This window comes from Falco cherrug, chromosome 1 (assembly GCF_023634085.1).
Source record: "Falco cherrug isolate bFalChe1 chromosome 1, bFalChe1.pri, whole genome shotgun sequence".
In the NCBI taxonomy this organism is placed as follows: Eukaryota; Metazoa; Chordata; class Aves; order Falconiformes; family Falconidae; genus Falco; species Falco cherrug.
This window is the reverse complement of record NC_073697.1, coordinates 90,437,066-90,454,124: the sequence shown is the minus strand read 5'-3', so window position 1 is coordinate 90,454,124 and position 17,059 is coordinate 90,437,066. Positions and strand designations below refer to the sequence as shown.

General features: G+C 51.7%; 2 protein-coding genes across 2 annotated transcripts in view; both read left to right on the top strand.

Annotated features, from left to right (window-relative positions):
* The window catches only part of RNF10 (ring finger protein 10), a 201,963-nt gene that overhangs the window by 82,438 nt on the left and 102,466 nt on the right, over positions 1–17,059 (top strand). The gene's annotated exons all lie outside the window — the stretch shown is intronic.
* MLEC (malectin) overlaps positions 5,039–17,059 on the top strand; it is a 12,666-nt gene continuing 645 nt past the window's right edge. Inside the window, exons 1-5 of the mRNA XM_055705580.1 lie at positions 5,039–5,264; positions 8,538–8,716; positions 10,082–10,258; positions 10,348–10,405; positions 11,641–17,059. The exon at positions 11,641–17,059 is cut by the window's right edge and continues 645 nt beyond it. Of these exons, the coding sequence (XP_055561555.1) occupies positions 5,075–5,264; positions 8,538–8,716; positions 10,082–10,258; positions 10,348–10,405; positions 11,641–11,870 (834 nt within the window). The 5' untranslated portion in view covers positions 5,039–5,074 and the 3' untranslated portion in view covers positions 11,871–17,059. The remainder of the gene's footprint in view (positions 5,265–8,537; positions 8,717–10,081; positions 10,259–10,347; positions 10,406–11,640) is intronic.

The following is a 17,059-nucleotide window of genomic DNA, read 5'->3' as shown; positions in this document are numbered from 1 at the left end:
ACCAGCTGCTTCCAGACACATCAGATGCTCAACATCCTTCCCCTTTCCCCGAGGTGCTCCTAACCTCCTGCTCCCTTCCCCTATCCTGCCAGACCTACAGCTGTCCCCTTCCTCTATGCAGAGGCTTAGTCACAAGTTGCCACGACTGATTTCTGCTTGGCTTCAAAGGACATCATCATTACTCTGTGTTTATCGGTGTGACTGGAAGCTGTTTTCAACCCTTACTCCAGCTGGGAGGTTAAGGACCAATATCTTCCTGTTTCCTCCATCTCAAATCTTTCACTTCCTGGGTTCCCTTTCAAATTCTTAGGGTCCACAAGTCTGTGTCCCAAAGGAGGATTTTCTCTGCTTTCCTGTTGCTGTGCCAACCAGCATAGCTGCAGTGATGGCTGATATCCCAGCAATGGAAAAACTGTTTCTCCTTATATTTGTGTGTGTGTGTACTCATGTTTGCACAGGTGTGTGCAGTGGGAGAGGTTTGTGCGTGTGTGTGTAAAAGCAGAGTGCAGATAGGTACCCAGGAGTGCAGCAGTAGGAGTTTGTTTGCAAGTGGGTGTATGCAAACTGTGCGTGTGTATCTATGGAGCTGGTCCAGTCCTAGAAATGTGTATGTGAGCCATGAAATAGGAAAATGGATATTTACAGATCTCCATATTTCTGGTACAGCAGCTGTATTGTGCTTAGGAGATGAGGGTGATAAACTGAACAGAGTCCAGAGTCCTGGTAGGTTATATATGTACTTAGGATAATAGTGAGGAGGGAGAGACCTGTGCAGGCTTGTGTCTGCCTTAGGGAGTGCTGATACACAAATGTGCTTCACTTACAGTGGAGCCTGTCAAGGAAGAAGCTTGCTTGTGTTTGCAGAGTAAGAGGACAGCTGCGCTGCTTGCCTGTGTGCAGCAGAGCGACTGTGCCTGCCTGTGGGGACCTGTGACAACCCCGATGGACAGTCAATGGCAGCAAGCGTGGTGGCTGCTTCTGCCTGCTCCCTCCCAGGTCCCGCACCAAGCAGACGCATCTTTAGCCTGCAGCGGCAGATGGCAGGACACGGTCTTAATTTCTTTAAAACTGTAAACCCATTCCTAGAGGCTGCACTGATCCACAGTGCAGCATCATGGTGGCTGGGGAAGTTCTCTGCAAACTGCTGCCATTTTCACTTAGGCAGGTCCCTGTGTTTGTATCATGGCAGAGCTGTGTTTGTCTTCCCAAGCAAGCAGGGACACTGGTGCTAGGGGAAGGGTGGCTGCAGGACATCACTGTGTCATTGCAGAGACAGTCCTGAGCCACAGCTACTTCTGAGGAAAGCGGGGTCTCTGCCAAATCATCTGTAGCTCTTTTCTGCCAGGTGTCACCATCATACAGTGGACGGGTCAGGCAAGGCATGTCTCCAAAGCATTCATTTTTTTCCCCCTTCCAGCAGAAGCTCTTGCTGCAAGCCTGGTTTTACTTGCACAACAAACCCCAAATAATCCCAGGGAGTTTTACTGTTTTCTTGTGCAGACAGGGTCAGAGATTAAAGCTCCAATCTAAATAATCTAATTCCAGAGATAATCCTTTTGCTGTCATCTCCAATCCAGTACCAGGGAGGCTTCCAAATAGCTCCTCATGGCAGGGCAGAGCTGGTCCCCTATGGGCACCTGAGCCCCATAGCCCCTTGTGGTTCGGGAGCTGGCTCAAGCAGTGGGGCTGGCTCACGCTGACTTAGATATCTCATTAGCCATGAGGTCTGCTTCTGACCTGCACAACTCCATTGCTCTTTTTTGACACTTGAAATCCTGATCCCTTTTTCCTGCAGGAAACAGCTAATACCCAAAACGTGCCCCACACCACTTGTGAATGATCAGGGCTGTAGGTGGACCAGGCAGGACTGATTAAAGACTGAGAGTCATTTTGGCACAGCTGCCAGGGGACAGGGAGAGATCAAGAGACTGAGAAGAGAATGCTGAGCCTTTCACTTGTAGGTTACTGGTGTAAATCCAGCCTGCATCAAGGGACTGATGGCTCAGTGGATTAGTAACAGGATACAGAGCCTTTGACATCTGGGGTGCAAGCTGGCATCGTGTTGCTGGTGACCGTATATAACAATTCAGGGCCGGCAGTGTAGGCCACCGTGCACTCAGGCCACCACAGCATGTCCACCACCCTCTGCCAGCAGCCACGGCCAGACTGTAAGCCACAGTGAGAGCTCCTCCTTGCACCCGGATGAGCACAGCCACTATCCCTCCTCACTCACTGCTGCTCAGTTAGTTCCTCTTGCTTCATGATGAGCTGCTGATTCTTGGGAAATAATCAGCCAGGCTAGTTATTGGAAGATGCTGTGACTGGGGAGGCAGAGGAGGTATTGCAGTGCTCAATGCCTTGCCTTCTAAAAAGGCTGAGTCCTCAGATGGAGGGGAAAGAGAGGGGTTTTCCCCTCTGTTCAAGGAGGGGAACTCTTTAGGGAAACTCTTCTCTTTTCAGGGAAGAGTTGCTGATATTTCACTGTGAGATGCGCAGGTGCCCTGGGAGCCCTCGACAGGGGCCCCAGGCTTGGCACAGCCACAAAAGCCCCTGGTGACACTCCCAAGGCAGAGGATGAGCTGGGTTTACTCCCAGCTGCCCTTGTACACATCTGGAGCCAAAGAGGCCCTTTCAGCTGAGGGACCTGTCCTGGTCCTACCTAAATGTTAGCTAGTAAATACCTTCATGCCTTAATTCTTGCTCATGGGCACATTTGGTCTGGGCAGAGCAGTTTGATGCTGGGTTTGTAATGAAGCCCCAGTTACTGGTTACGTGGCCCCTGTGCCCACCAAGGCAGCAAAGGTCCCACCATGAGTCTTGTGCTCCCCAGCTCACTGAGAAGCACAACAGGGGTTCAGCCAGGCTCTGCCCAGCCAGCACTTGGGCCCCCAGCGCCATTCTGTGTGTGAGACCTGTGAAAGCCCTGCTGACTCAGGGGCCAACAAGGCCAGCTGCCTCAGGCTACTTGGGCCACACGGGGCTGTGTGTGGCTCTTGGTGGGCCACCTTTGCTGCCCTGGTGGGTCTCAGGACTGGAAATACAAGGATTTACACACATGGACATTCATGTTTGTAACCTCAGCCCTGGCCACCTCAGACTCCTGATGATTCATACCATCCCTCTCCCCACTTCACTTTTGCAACTCATGGCAGTAACCTGGTGACACAGAGTGTTTACGTGCTTTGAAGTTGTGCTCCTGACCCAAGCGCATCGCAGTCTAAGCTGAGAAATCTTAAGAGATTAGGGAGGATCGTCTGTAATTAGTACAAATGAGCTCTAATGAGACCTCCCTCAACCTCGCCAACTGGACAGCATTGTCCTGGCCATGGCTGCTTGCAGCACTCCTTTACTAACCAAACCTGTGGGATGCCCAACAGGTCACACACACAGCAGGGATACAGGAGATTAGTCTGGATTTGATCAGATGCTGCCAGGGCTGTGGTCTGGTCTGTAACGCTGAGACGATTTGCCAGGAACCAGCATGAGGTGGCTTAATCTGGAGAAGTGCTAAGCGTGTGCGTTTTACAATACTTTTTGCTTTCCTAGCCACTGTAGTTTCAGGAACCCTTTCCCAGCAGCAATGCTGGTGCGGGAGCACAGCAGTGCCACGTCTGCTGATGTGACAGCAGCAGGAAGACGCTGTGGGGCCCACTCCGCTCCTGGGCAGAGCAGGTTAGGCAGCAGAGGGTGGGTGGGTGGTTGCCCCCCTCCCCAATTAAATTCACTTCTCCAAGGCTTTGTCCTGTTAAGAGTCCTCGTAGGTGCATTACAAAAGCAACAAACCCATTTAATTCTCAGTCTGCAGCACCAAGTTTTTATTCCTAAAAGCAAACGCTTTGTGGAAGACTCAGATTAATAAAAAGTCACTGGGACTTGGGAGCAGCTGCTGCTAACGCAGCTGGTGGCTGGAGCGCAGGCGCCAGGCCTGGCTGGTGTTGGAAGCTTTGAGAAACACCGAGACCAGACAGGAGGGCAAACATGGAGGCAAACACTAAGTTATTTGCTCCCCCACCGTTCAGTGAATTTCATCCAGTCTCCACTTGTCATGTCTCACTCCGGCCCACCCAGGAACTCGCCAAGGTCCTCCAGAAAAACACCCAGGACCTTACATTATCCTGTAAAATGCAACACGGGGAGAAACATCACCGGCAATGTAACGGTTAGCTCCCCCCTCCTCGTCTACCGGCTGTTCTACTTGTCAAGCAGACACGCCACCCAGCTGCTTCACCACTGCGGTAGCTGCCCCTTCCAGCACCCCGTGGCGTGGGGAGCGGGGGAGGCAGCGTCTTTTGCTGAGGCACAGGCTCGGTGTCGGGCGTTGCTGTTCAGCGTACGCGAAACTACCGGGATGTAACACGGAGCCGCCCCCGACGGCGGCATAGCTCCCGCTGCCCCAGCTCCGCTCCCAGCCGCTTCCCCGAGCGCCGGGGCCGGGGCCGTGCCGGGCCGCCCCGCTCCCGTTCGCTGCCCGCGGTGTCCTGCCGCAGCGCCGCGCGTTGCCTCGGCAACCCACCGGCACCCCACTTCCCGCCGCCGTCCCACAGTGCCTTGCGTTCCGGCCGCGCTGGAGCTTCGCGATTGGAGGGGCGGAGGGGGCGGGGCTTTCCCCTCAGGCGTCCGGCGCTGAGGGGAGCCCGCCGGGCTGTATCCTCGCTGCGGAGGCGCCGCTGGGGAACCTTGGTCCCTCCCTGACGCTCCTTCCTGGGGGTGCCGGTCCTGCCCTCGCTCCCCTCCCCGAGCGAGCGGTGCTGGCCCTGGGCACTCCCGGCTGGCAGGCACCGACTCCCCGCTCCGGGCCGGCCAGCTCCGCTCCCGCCGGACACGCCTCCCGCCGCAGCGCGCCCCCGTCCCCTCGCCTCTCAACCAAGCCTGCTCGCCCGCTCCCGCCGCCCATTGGCCCGGGGAGTTATGAATATGCAGATAGGGGCTCGCAACTGCCTAATGGCAGACGGGCAGAAAATTAATATTTGCATCGTAGCGCGCGGATTGGCCGGCGCGCTCTCCGCCCCGGCAGCGGGGTAGGCTGCCCCCTGGCGGCGGCAGGAAGGGGCGGGCGCGGCGCCGGGAGCCCGACATGGTGGGCGCCGGGGCGCGCGGGGCGCCGCTGCTGCCGCCCTTGCTGCTGCTGCTGCCGCTGCTGCGGGGCGCGGCGGGCGGCCTCGCCGACAGCGTCATCTGGGCCGTCAATGCGGGCGGCGATGCCCATGTGGACGTGAACGGCATCCACTTCCGCAAGGACCCGCTCGAGGGCCGCGTGGGCCGAGGTGAGGGTGGCGGAGGAGCGCCGGTGGCCCGCCGGGGTTGTCGGGGGGGGGGGGGAGCTGCCCTGCGGGCCCGCTTGGCGCCGCTCCACCGGCGGCGCCGCCCGCCCGTGGCGGCGGGGGTCCGAGACCCGCGTCCCCCTGGCACCGTCCCGCCTGCCCCGGCCCCGCCGCGGAGAGTCGGCGGGTCTCCCCGCAGGGCTACGGCGGCCCGGGCAGGCCCGCAGGCGGGGTCTCCTCTCCCCGGGCCCGGCGCCGCGGAGCGGGCGGGAGGGGGACAGCGAGGGCCCGCGGGGAGCCCCCGCCCGGCACTTGTCACCCGCCAGGAGCGCGGCCCCCCCGGTGCCCCCGCCGGGCCCGGCCTTGGGCTGTGCCCCCCGCCTCCCCCGGCGGCGGCGCGGGCCCGGGCCCCGGTGGCGGCAGGACCAGCCCCGGGCCGATTAGTCCGGCCTCGGGCTACGGGGTTGTGTAACGCCGGAGGGGAAGCCGCTGCACGCGGGCTGGCGTGGAATTTCGGCTGGAAAGGCGACGGGAGCGGTCAGGCTGCCAAACTGGCCGCCTGCAGCCGCCTGGCTCCCTTTTTCCCATTTTCCGCTGGAAGCCCCCGGTTTCCCCAGCAAGACCTGCCAGGCTGGAGCCCAGCCCGCAGCGCGCCCGGGGCGCGCGGACGGCGCTTTGCCCGCAGCCGCAGCGCTGGCGGTGCGGGCTGGTGCCGGCAGCCTGGTCCCAGCGGGGCCGGGAGCAAGGTGCCACTTGCCTCTCTGTTCCCTGTGCCAGTCCTGGCAGGGTGATCAGGAGCAGGGCAGGGACAGAAGCAGTAGAGGCAGATGGGACATGATCAGCTGCTTGAACTACTGGATCGGTAAAATCTGTCTACCAGTAAGGACAGGAGGCAGAGCTAATGCTGCACCTGCACTTGGGTTGCCTTTTCCTACTTGCCCTGAAACTGCTCTGGCTGTGTGAAGTTTGCATGTTTCTGGAAACCGGTATGCCAAAACTTAGTTGATTGACAAATATATTGAACAGTTAGCTGTGCTGAGCTGCTCCTGCTGTCAGTCACAGGTGAGTGGTAGAGTGCAGAGAAAGATGAGTCATTTGTTGACTATTAAGTTAGCCTTCACTGTTTCCATGTAGGATGGTGAGGATTGTCCTGATTGCCATTGCTTAGACTGCTTGAGTGCCATCCCAAATGGAGAGCTGGTTGGGCACAATGGATACAAGGGAGGTCACATTTAAATACTACTATGATTCATTAAGAGTTTTTCATCCCAGTGGAAGCTGGCGCCCCAGTCACGCAAGGTGCCCTGATCCCTGTAGGTCAGCTTCACAGACCTCTCACATGTGCACCTTGAACGTTCTTGTGGACTTGAACGGTTTATTTTTGAGTTGAGGAGAAAAAGAGTCTGTTTGAAGCACACTGTGACATGCTTTTCCTTTGGGGAAAGCCTGTGGTGTCTCCTGAACCAGCAGGCTGTTCAAGTAATCCTGCTTCAGCCAGCGGTGCCAGGCACAGCAAAGGAGACTTTACCCCTTTGAGCTCTCAGCTGCTTTTCCCTCAATGGCTTTTTATTGCACCATTGTTCGGTTTACTCTGGGTTCCTCTCTGTGTTGATAGGCATGTAATGGCTACAGCAGAAATATGTGGCTGACTGGGAGGAAACTACCAAGGGATAGCTGTTTCTGGGCTGTACTGCCTCTGGGCAAATTAAAACCTTCCCCCCTCCCCCCAAGCCTCAGTTCAGATGCTGTGCCTTAAAGGACAAAACGTGCCGATGGCAATTACAGAATAGCCAGGCACCAGACATACTTGAGCTGCAGCTCAATGTGCACTGCTTGGTGAGCTACCTCTCGGTGTGCCCAGTACGCTTTAAAATCAAGCTCACTTCCACAGCTATGTCAGCAGAGCTCTGATACACAGGTGACCAGTCTGCCTCTCCAGTTACCTTCTTGGCTATTAAAGGACTTTCTTTCTGTGCAGGCTTTCCTCTAATAGGAGCTGACTTCTGTGGATTCCTTGGTTCACTATCACTGTAATCCATAGCTGGCCAGAAATATCTCTGTGGGAGGACAAGTTAAACTTTTCACCCTCTGTCTTTCTGGTGATTAGTCTTCAGCCTTTGCGCCTTGGTTCAAGTGGTAAAGAGAAGCAGAAGATTGCCAGAGTAGCTCTGTGTGAAACAGGAGACTTAAGAGCTGGCATTAATTTCCTCTTGCTCGTTTGCATTGGCTCTGTCTTTGGCAACGTGTGCTGGGTTAGTAGTTCTTGCTTTGTCTTGGCCAGTACAGTGTCTGTTCCCATGGAAATGAGGATGGAAGTGGCAAGTGTCAGCGGAGAACTTTGTCTGGATCAGCTTCTCCTGCCTGAAGTGTCAGTGGGCAGGTGATGTCCACAGTCTTCTCTCCTGCCCCTGCTTTGCTGGGCAATTATTTGATTCAGAGCTCTTGAGGCATGCATCAGTTTGCATTTGTACAGTAACCCTGACACAATAAAACATCAAGCTGGGTTAAAGTCTTGGCAAATGTTACGATTTCTCTTATTTTCTCAGTTATTGTCCCATTTGGGAATGTTGTTTGGGCCCTTCTTGTGGGGCTGTTTGAATACCTACAGACAGCACCCATTTCAGCTGGGTGGCTGTGAGAACAGCAGCTGATGGAGCTGCTGGTGCTCCTGAAATCCTTGTGGATCTTTCTTACTTCCTTCTTCCTGTTTTCAAGGTGGCATGTATTGCATGGCTGTGGTGAGAAGAAAGGGTTTTTTAAGATGTCTAATGCTTTTCACCATTCTGTCAGTCCCCAGGTTTTCACTTGAGGAGGATGAGTTTCTTAAAACCTGATGCCATTGACTGCTAACTTCACATCTCTTGAACGAATGAGTCCTGCACTGACTGTTTTGTTTTTGTACTCAGACTCCGTAATTTGAAAATGTTTTAAAAAAATATTCTTGGTGGTTTTCCTCTTTGAAGCAGGAGTCAATAGCCCAGTCCTTTGGCTCTCTGCCCTGTTTGTGAAACAGTCTTCTTTCTGAAGTGGTGCAAGTGAGTTTACTGTGTTTTAGACTGCCGCAGGCCCAGACCTGTTTTTCTGCAGGGCCTGGATTCTGGAGCTTTGGCTACCTCTGCTTCTTGCTCCAGTAATGCTGCCTCCTCGTCAGAGCAAGGAGAGAAAACAGGTCTGAAGGGCATAAGAGCTAATGCCACCTGAAGAGTATATGAAGTGTCTCTTCCGTGTGCCTCAGTAACTAACCCTTCCTCTCACTGTTTTTTGCTTGAAACCCAGCTTCTGACTATGGCATGAAGCTGCCAATCTTGCGGTCCAATGCGGAAGATCAGATTCTGTACCAGACTGAGCGTTACAATGAGGAAACCTTTGGCTATGAAGTTCCCATCAAAGAGGAGGGTGACTATGTGCTGGTGTTGAAGTTTGCAGAGGTTTATTTTGCACAGTCTCAACAGAAGGTAAGCAACAGCTCCTTGCTTGTCTCTTTGATGTGAGTTCCTGGCTAAGACTCTGTGTGTCCAGGTTGCCTCTGCTGCTTTGCATGCTGGAGAAGGGAGTGAAGTAAGATACTAATGGTTAACTTAGTTGCTAGAGCTCTCATGGGCTCTGAAACTGAGCTCAAAGAGAGCACATTCCAGGTATACAGTTGGCCTGGAAAATTGCACTACAGAGTATTCAAACAAACCTGTGCAACTAAACATAACTAGCACTAGATCTTTACAATCTGTTTAGGCTGTGCTGGCTTTGAGGAGAAGTTTTTTTGCCGTTTTCCTGAACGCTTGTTCCTGACCTGACAGCATGCTTGTGCTGGAGGAAGTATTGCACAGACTGAATCAGGGAAGTGGTCTGGGTTAAATAACCTACTCGAAACAATTTTTACAAATGTAGTAAGACTTGAAACTGGTTCAAACTGATTCTGAAAACACAGAGTTAAATTCAATCCTATTTATTGGTCTTGAGAAAAGAATAATCCTTGTCCATTTTTTAAATTCCTCATGTATAAATGTGGAAGCAGAAGCACAAAGAACTCAAAGATCTATGATAAATGGGGAGAGAAGTGGTGTGTGTTTTAGCCTGGCTTTCCCCTGACTTCATCAGCTTCTTTAGAGCCCTGCTTCTTACACACTGTGCTGCCTTCCTGCAAGAGAAGTCTTTGCAGGAACAGAACTGGTGGGCTGGATGCAAAAAGCAGCCTCAGATTAAACTGAAGGGCTGAGGTATCTTTGGTTCCTCTTCCTTCATGTGGTTCTGCTGGGATTCCCCAGGTGCTGAGAGAAGTTTGAGTCATTACAGCCCTGAGGAGGACTTTCGCTCTGCATTCACAGATGTGGTTAGCAGTTTAACATTTTACCTCCTTCAAACCCTGTGGCCTTCACCAGCTTGTTTCCTCAGTTCTGCTGCAGGCTGTTAGTTAGAAATGGCTTAACTCCCTAGGGTGTGGTGTGCTGCAGCCACCCTGGGGTGGTGTGAGCAGGTCCTCAGCCAGCAGGTGGAAAGAAGCTTGTGAAAGAAAAGTGTGAATAAACCAAAATAAAATTGTGCTGTCCTCAGTTCTGAACTGCAGGCATAGGGGTTATTTTAAAAGAAGACGGCAGATTTCAGGGTATTTGAAAGTAATGCTCATGCTTCAGATATTTACCTGGCTGCTTTTGGGCTCTGAATCCTTCCCAAGGGAGTGGAGCATGTGTGGTGGGACAGTGCATGCTGCAGTGCTTTCTGGTCCTGGGTGCATAACAAGCAGAGACCTTTCCTGTTCCCTTCCCGTTTCAAGCATCACATGTCTGAATCTGTGCTGACACTCTGTCACTTCTTCCACCCTGAAGGTATTTGATGTTCGCTTAAACGGCCACGTGGTGGTGAAGGACTTGGACATCTTTGACAGAGTTGGACACAGCACAGCTCACGATGAGATCATTCCCATGAGTATCAAAAAGGGGAAACTGAGTGTCCAGGGAGAGGTTTCCACGTTTACAGGGAAGCTCCACATTGAGTTTGTAAAGGTAATAAGCTTTTCTGGGCAGAGCCCTGATCTTTTCCCCTTCTGCCCCAGCCACATGATGCAGCTGACTTCCTTCTTTGCTTTCTCTAGGGCTACTATGACAATCCGAAAATCTGTGCCCTATACATCCTGCAAGGAACAGTGGAAGGTAAGCACAGTTTTTGAGCCAAAAGGCTCTTCCCCCTTGGAGAGCAGCCTGCTGCTTCTCAGACCATGAGATCATAGGTTTTGCTGACCCACCTCTGCCAAAACTGTTTCTCTGTCAGCAAGTTCCCACAGAGTGCACTTGCAGAGCGAAATAAGTGTGTAGTGTCTTTCTACTCCTCCAAGTGCACAAAGCTGTGTCATTTTTGGAATAAGAAAAATAAGTTTGGTTTGGAACTGCCTGCATGTGGGATAGAGGAGAAGGGAACACTGGTCAGCCTTAGCTTATAGCTACAGGTAAATTCCCTCTGGTCTTGGAAGTCAGCGGCAGTCCTGCAGACAAGTAATTTATGAAGATCTTCAGCTAGTAGTTAAGCGTTTCTTACCTCGAGCTTTGTTTTGCCTCCTCAGCTAGAGGACAAGGCAGTGTTTTTTGCCCAGATACCAGTTCCTCTGGATAGCAGCGGGTTGTGCTAGTAAACTTCTTGCTCTTTCATCACCCTCTTTGTAAGTCTGTGCTGGAGTTGGAGCCCCTCTGGATCCCGAACAGGAGAGGTTTAAGACCCCTGACCAAAGCATTTGTTTGCTTTACTATTGGTCAGGTATTGCCAAGTTTTGCTGAAGATTTGGTGGGTAACCTTGTGGCTAGGTGCCACCTTGCTGTGTGTGGGACTTGCAATTCAGGCTCCAGGCTCATAGGACTGGATTAGAGTGGGGTTGGGGGTGCAGTGATGTGAGGTAGGACCTTGTGTGGAAAGGGCTGTTCCCATTGCTGTTTGGACCTGTGTTTGCTGGTCCCACAAGCAGCAGGTGCTTATTCATGACTAGGTCTCACTGAGCAGCTGCGGTATCTGACTGTGTATGCTGTAAATGTGCTTTTGTGCTTTGTTCTGGTTTTGGCTGGGATAGAGTTAATTTTCTTCTTAGAAAGCGTGTTGTTAAACTGTGACATGCTGTAACTTCTCCTGTGTGACATGAGATGGGGTGGAAGGATTTTGTTTTCTTTGCAGACTGGGTCTTCTTTAGATGCTCTTGCATCACAGAGGAAAGAAATAGTGGTGTGAGCCTCGTGAGGAAGTATGCTTCTGTTTCCTGGGGTGCTCTGGCTGTGGTGTTGATGTGGTATCAGATTCCCTGTCGCCTGTTTTCATGCTGGCTCAGGGAGAGGGGAAGGGAGCGACTCGGGTGATTTCCCAGGTTACATTCTGCCTCCTTGCAATCTTTTGTCTTGTTCAACAGATGTTCCAAAGCTGCAGCCGCACCCAGGTCTGGAGAAAAAAGAGGAAGATGATGATGAAGATGATTATGATGATGGCTCTAGTGTTAAAAAACAGGCAAATAAGAACCGGGTTCAGTCAGGCCCACGCACACCAAACCCCTATGCCTCGGACAACAGCAGCCTCATGTTTCCTATATTGGTGGCCTTTGGTGTCTTCATTCCTACCCTCTTCTGCCTCTGCCGATTGTGAGAGCAAGCCCCACAGAGCATCAGCCAAGGGGCTGGGAGGGAAGGAGTTGGACCAAACACGGTTGCTTTCAATTTCTCCATATTGTTCATAATTTAAGGAAAGAAGAAGGAAAAAAAAAAAAAGGTTCATTTGGAATGAATAGCAGGTCCAGGTAAGAGGGAGCTTACCTTCCCCCTGCCAGCACACAGCGAGGCCCTCGCCTTCCCCTTCGCACCATGTGCAGCCTCTGATCTTCCCTGGGGCATCCAAGAGTAAACTGAGTCCTGGCTGTCTGTGTATTGGGCTGTTGAAAGCTGATGCTACCAGTCCTGGGCCAAGTCCCACACCGAGAGAAAGCCATGTGCTGCAAGATCTCTGCCTTTGTGGGGTGGAATACGGTTCCTTAAGCAGGGAAGCAGCTCTTAAAACCAGACCTGGGTACACGTTTTGTCTGGGAGTGTGGAAGCGTTAGGGTGTTGTTGGGTGACTAATGGCTATGGAGGACGGAACCTGGCTCAGCATCTCCCTGAACATGTGCAACCCAATGTATGGTACTTGCCTGCAAAAAGATACCAAGACTCCAGCTCAGCCTCTGTGGAGACATTCCCCTCCTAAGACTGCAAGCTGCGCCAGGAGCAGAGGGATTTATCTGGCCTGATTTGCTGTACCAGTTGGGAGAGACTGTCCTAGTTTGGCAACTGTAATGTTAGATCCGTCACAGAGGGATTCTGCTGTAGCCCGCGAAAGGATGACGTTGTTAGCGTCTGATCAGATGCACTTGTTTTCTGTATTGATTATGGCTTTTGTTTCCTTTAATATCCTTTTCTTCTCAAAGGTTTCATTTTAAGCCCAGTTCCTTGTTTTGCCCTTTCTAGCAAGTGACCTGTCCTTTGGAAGAAGCTGAGAATCAGGTGACCTACAGAGGGGGTTCTGGACTTGTTCCTTGACCTTCCTGATGGTTAGCTCCCTGCCCCGTGACTGTGATTGCGAACAGCTGGTGCCATAGGACAGAGAGGAACAACCTTATGGATGCTCCCCGTGAGCTCTCATTCCCTGTTGTAAGGACCAGGCCTACCTGCAGAGACGAGAAGCACAGTGAGTTGGTTAGTGTTCATTTAGCTTGGCCTTTTGCATATAAAGGCATTGTAGCGAAGGGACAGATGTCCAGCATTTCAGTACTGTAGAGCCGAGGTGGTTTGTTGCCTTTCAGAGAGATGGAAGTGAACAGAACACTGGAGACAAGGTCACCCTCTTCCCCCAGGGATGTTTCTGCAAGAGGCTTCTGTTTCCACATGCAGAGCCTGCGCCTGCCTGACAAAGGCCAAGCAGAGTGAAAGCCCTTGCTGCGCCTGCTGATCCAGAGCTGCAGGCCCTGAGGAGCTGCCTTCCCGCGGTCTGTGCCTCTGACCTGCTGAGCATTTCTGGCTGGTGAGGGGGAGATGTTCTGTGTGCTGGAGCAGGATCTGTCCCAGGCAGGACTGCATCCTTGTGGGTCAGTTGTGATGCTGGTGTGCTCTGTGCTCACAGAACACTTTACCTCATGCTATCTCTGTTCGCAGAAGCGTTCTCCCTTTATCGAGAGCAGGGGCACTGAGCCACCTTGCTGCTGCTCCTCCTTGGGCCTGAGTTTTCCTAGTGGTTATTCTTGGGTTTGATCCCCTACAGTGACTCAGTCTTTGTTTGAGCTGAGAAGGGTCAGCAGAATTCCCTAGTTTCTGGAAAGGAAACGAGAAGAGCAGCCTCTCCGCTGTGCTGGGCCCGAGCAGCTGAAGGCTCTGCTTCCTCCTAACCTGCAAGCTGTGATATGAGCTGTCAGCTCACGGGCTCCAGAACAGGATCTGGGGGAGGCGTCAAAGCACTGCTTTCTGCAGCAGCAACACTGTACCTTGCCTGATCACATACATTACTGCTATAGGCTTGACCCTAAATCTATGTCTGTGAGCTAAAAAGCAAGCAGTAGGACCTTAATTACCTTCTGTCCAGTTGCACAAATGGTTACAGCCAGTTTGGGAGAAGCCAGAGAGTCCCTGCTACAGCTGAAGGAGAAGACAGGCTTTAGAGAGCAGATCTTAAGAACGAACCTGAGGATGAAAAGGCAGTAAGCTTGAAGTTGTCTGCTTTGTCTTCTACCTGCTGTTAAAATCCTAGTATTTATAAAATTCTTATAATATATGAGCACTGTTTCATTTGGTGACAGTGCCTGCAGATTCTCCAGCATTTTTGGGATTGCTCGAACTGGAGCACAGAGACATTTAGATCTTTATCAGTTTTGAGAAGCATAAACTGCGCTGATTTGTTAAGCAAAGAACCTGGGCTTGAAAGCAAGCTTCTCTGTAAGGAGCTGTTCTCCTCCAGGCCCTTTAGGTTGTATTTTATTTGAGCATCCTTGAAGCAAGAAATCACTCAGCTTCTAGTGGCTTACCCAGTGATCACCTTGCCTAGCATGAGAAAAGGGGCATGCATTTAGGTGTGCAAAAGTTGGAGACAAGTCTTCTAGGATAGTTTATTCCTGCCTCTCCTGTCAGCCAGGACACCCATTTGGTGCCATCAGCCGCCCAAAGGCAAAGCTGCACAGTGTGATCTGTTGTGTACCTGTTGCTCCATTCAAATGAATTTGTCTTATTTGAATAAGAATAGGGAGAAGGAACAGTTCATTCTTCATGGCTTCAATTTAGTTGGTTTGGCTGGTTTTTTGCATCTTTGTTACTAAAAAGCTTGTGTCTGGGTTGTTGGGAGGTTCCTGACCCTGTTATGGTGCTATGAGCAGTTTTCTTTGTTGGTCCATCCCCGCTGGACAGGTTTGCCTCAGAAGGAGCCTTCGTACAAAGGATGTGGGAAGATGGGAGGATGGTAGGAGATAACAAGTCGGCACCTCACTGGGAATGACGCAGTCAGGCTGGTTCCATCTCTGCAAGGGGAGACAGATGATTATGCTGAGGAACCTGGTCCTGACCAGGGAAAGAAAAAGTTTGGGTTAGCTGTAGCTTTCCAGTACGGGTGTTTGAGGGACTATCCAAGGCATTATTTAACTGAGACTGGTCAGAGATGAGCCTGTTTGTGCTTTGTTGCCTCCTGCCAGCAGCAGGCAGGTGAAGTGTGTGTCCCTGTGCAGCAGTGTGGGGGAGCTGGGTCAGAACAGACCCTGGCTTCATTTGTGGAGCAGTTACGCAGAAAGGGGCGTATAAGGCAATTTCAATAAAGCTTCCACTTCATAAAGGGAAGATGACACCATCAGTCATGTTTTGGGCCTGAATCCAGCCTCATTATAGTGGTTCCAAAGCCTGTTTTAATTACCCCCCTATCAGCCCCTCCTTTTGTACTTTTAAGCCAGGCCATTTTCCCCTTGTGTGTGTGTGTGACTAAAACAACAGCTCTGACCTTTCTGAGTATCCCAGGTGGCAGAGAACAGAAAGCCAAATGAATTCCCTTCTCTTTTTGGTGCCTTTGTCTCAGGCTTTGAATAAAAGTCTATTTGAAGAAGCATCTATTATTTTTTTTTTTTTTTTAAGGAGCTTCTGTGTAGTTTTTTTCTTTGTCCCCAAGGGGCAGGCATTCCCTGCCCTTGTGATCAGCTGGGGACTATCTGAGTCTCCCTGGATGCCAGCTCTGGAGGTCACAGCTGAAGCAGAGAACTGTGAGCGAGTATCTTTGGTTCCAGCCCTTGAGGTCAATGGATAAAAAGCCTAGCGGGGGATAGAACAACTGGAAGAGGTCCTTCAGGTCTGGTCTCCCCCAGAAATCTCCCAAAGGCAGGATGGAGAGCTTCCAGACAGTCTGGTGCCTGCATGTCTGTGCAGTTCAGAGCTGGGTGAGTCATGGCTAGGTCCTCGTAGCTGTATGGTGCTTACAGCTTCTGGGTGCAGTGTGGCCTGGGGGGTCCTGACCCCTAAACTCACTTGCTGAGGGCTTGCCCTGCACTGGTTGAGTCAGAACAGGGAGCAGAGACCCGTGCTTTGTCCCTTGGCCTTCCTTTAAGATGACATGGGATTGCAACAGCCAGTGAAATGTCTCGATATGGGAAGTTTGGGCTGAACAGGCCTGTCTGATGGAAAACAGCAGGAGGAGGGAGAGGACCAGCAGAGCAGCTTCAGCCCTTGATGTGAGACAGATTCCAAGCTGCTGCTAACTACCAAGTGTTTCAGGCTCTGTTTGGTGCTCAGATGTGGGAGAGATCCGTCTGCTTCTTGCACTTATGTGACGGGGAGGGAAATATCCTTACTGACAATCCAAGGGAAACAGGAACTGGGCCAGCACTGAGCTAATTTACCTACTGGCGCTTCTGGATCGCCACAACAAATGCCAAAGTCTAATATAATTTGAGGATGCTTTTCTTAATGTTCTGCCTGGTTCCACCAGTCTGTCTTCACTGGCTAGTCCCAAATAGGCTCAGACAAGTATTCTCAATGGCACAAACACAACAGTAGGCTGGAGCTGTGAAGGCTCAGATATGTGACTACACAAACAGGCCTCCTGTGCTGCACCCCTGCTTCACATGCTGCCCAGCAGGTCTGGGGCACGTGTGTTTCACCTTGGATCCAAACGGACTTGTCCCAGGAGTACAGTAGCAACTGCATTGAAATGGTGCTGGGCTGGACAGGAGCGGTGAAAGCAGGTCCATGTCTTCCGGGACTCTGGCTTGCTCAGAGTTTATTGCTGTATATTAAATACTATTTTTGGAGATTGGGGGAGGGGGAGGGGTATGGTGATGCTGTCCCTAGTCTGGTGGGATGCTACTGCAGGTTGCTGATAGGTTTTGATTTTTTTTCCCCAAGAAGTGCTTTATTTAAAAGAAAAAAAAGGGGAAAAAATATTCAACAAAACAGAAGTGCTTTCCTCCCTCCTAGAAACAGTGCTGGCTAGTTAGAAAATGTGAATAATCTTTTGCAAACATCAAAGGTCTCTGCTAAAGAGTTTGTGTGATGGAGATTTCAAGGCAAGGGGCAAAGTACAGCTTAAACCAGTTTAACTGGGGAGAGTGTGAATCTAGGAAGCGCAGGATCTCTGCCCTCGAGTTGCCCCTAGTCATGCTAGTGGGGATGTGCTTGCCTGTGCTGTCACGGCTGTTCTGTCACACTACAACAGTTCCTGAGCTAAGGCACTGGAGTGAAGCAGTGTCTGGAAACTTGCTGGCAAGTGGAGGCTTGAATTTTTCATGGTTTCTATGGGGGCTTTGTGTGTTCAGGGCTTTCCCACTCAAGAAGCAGCCAGGC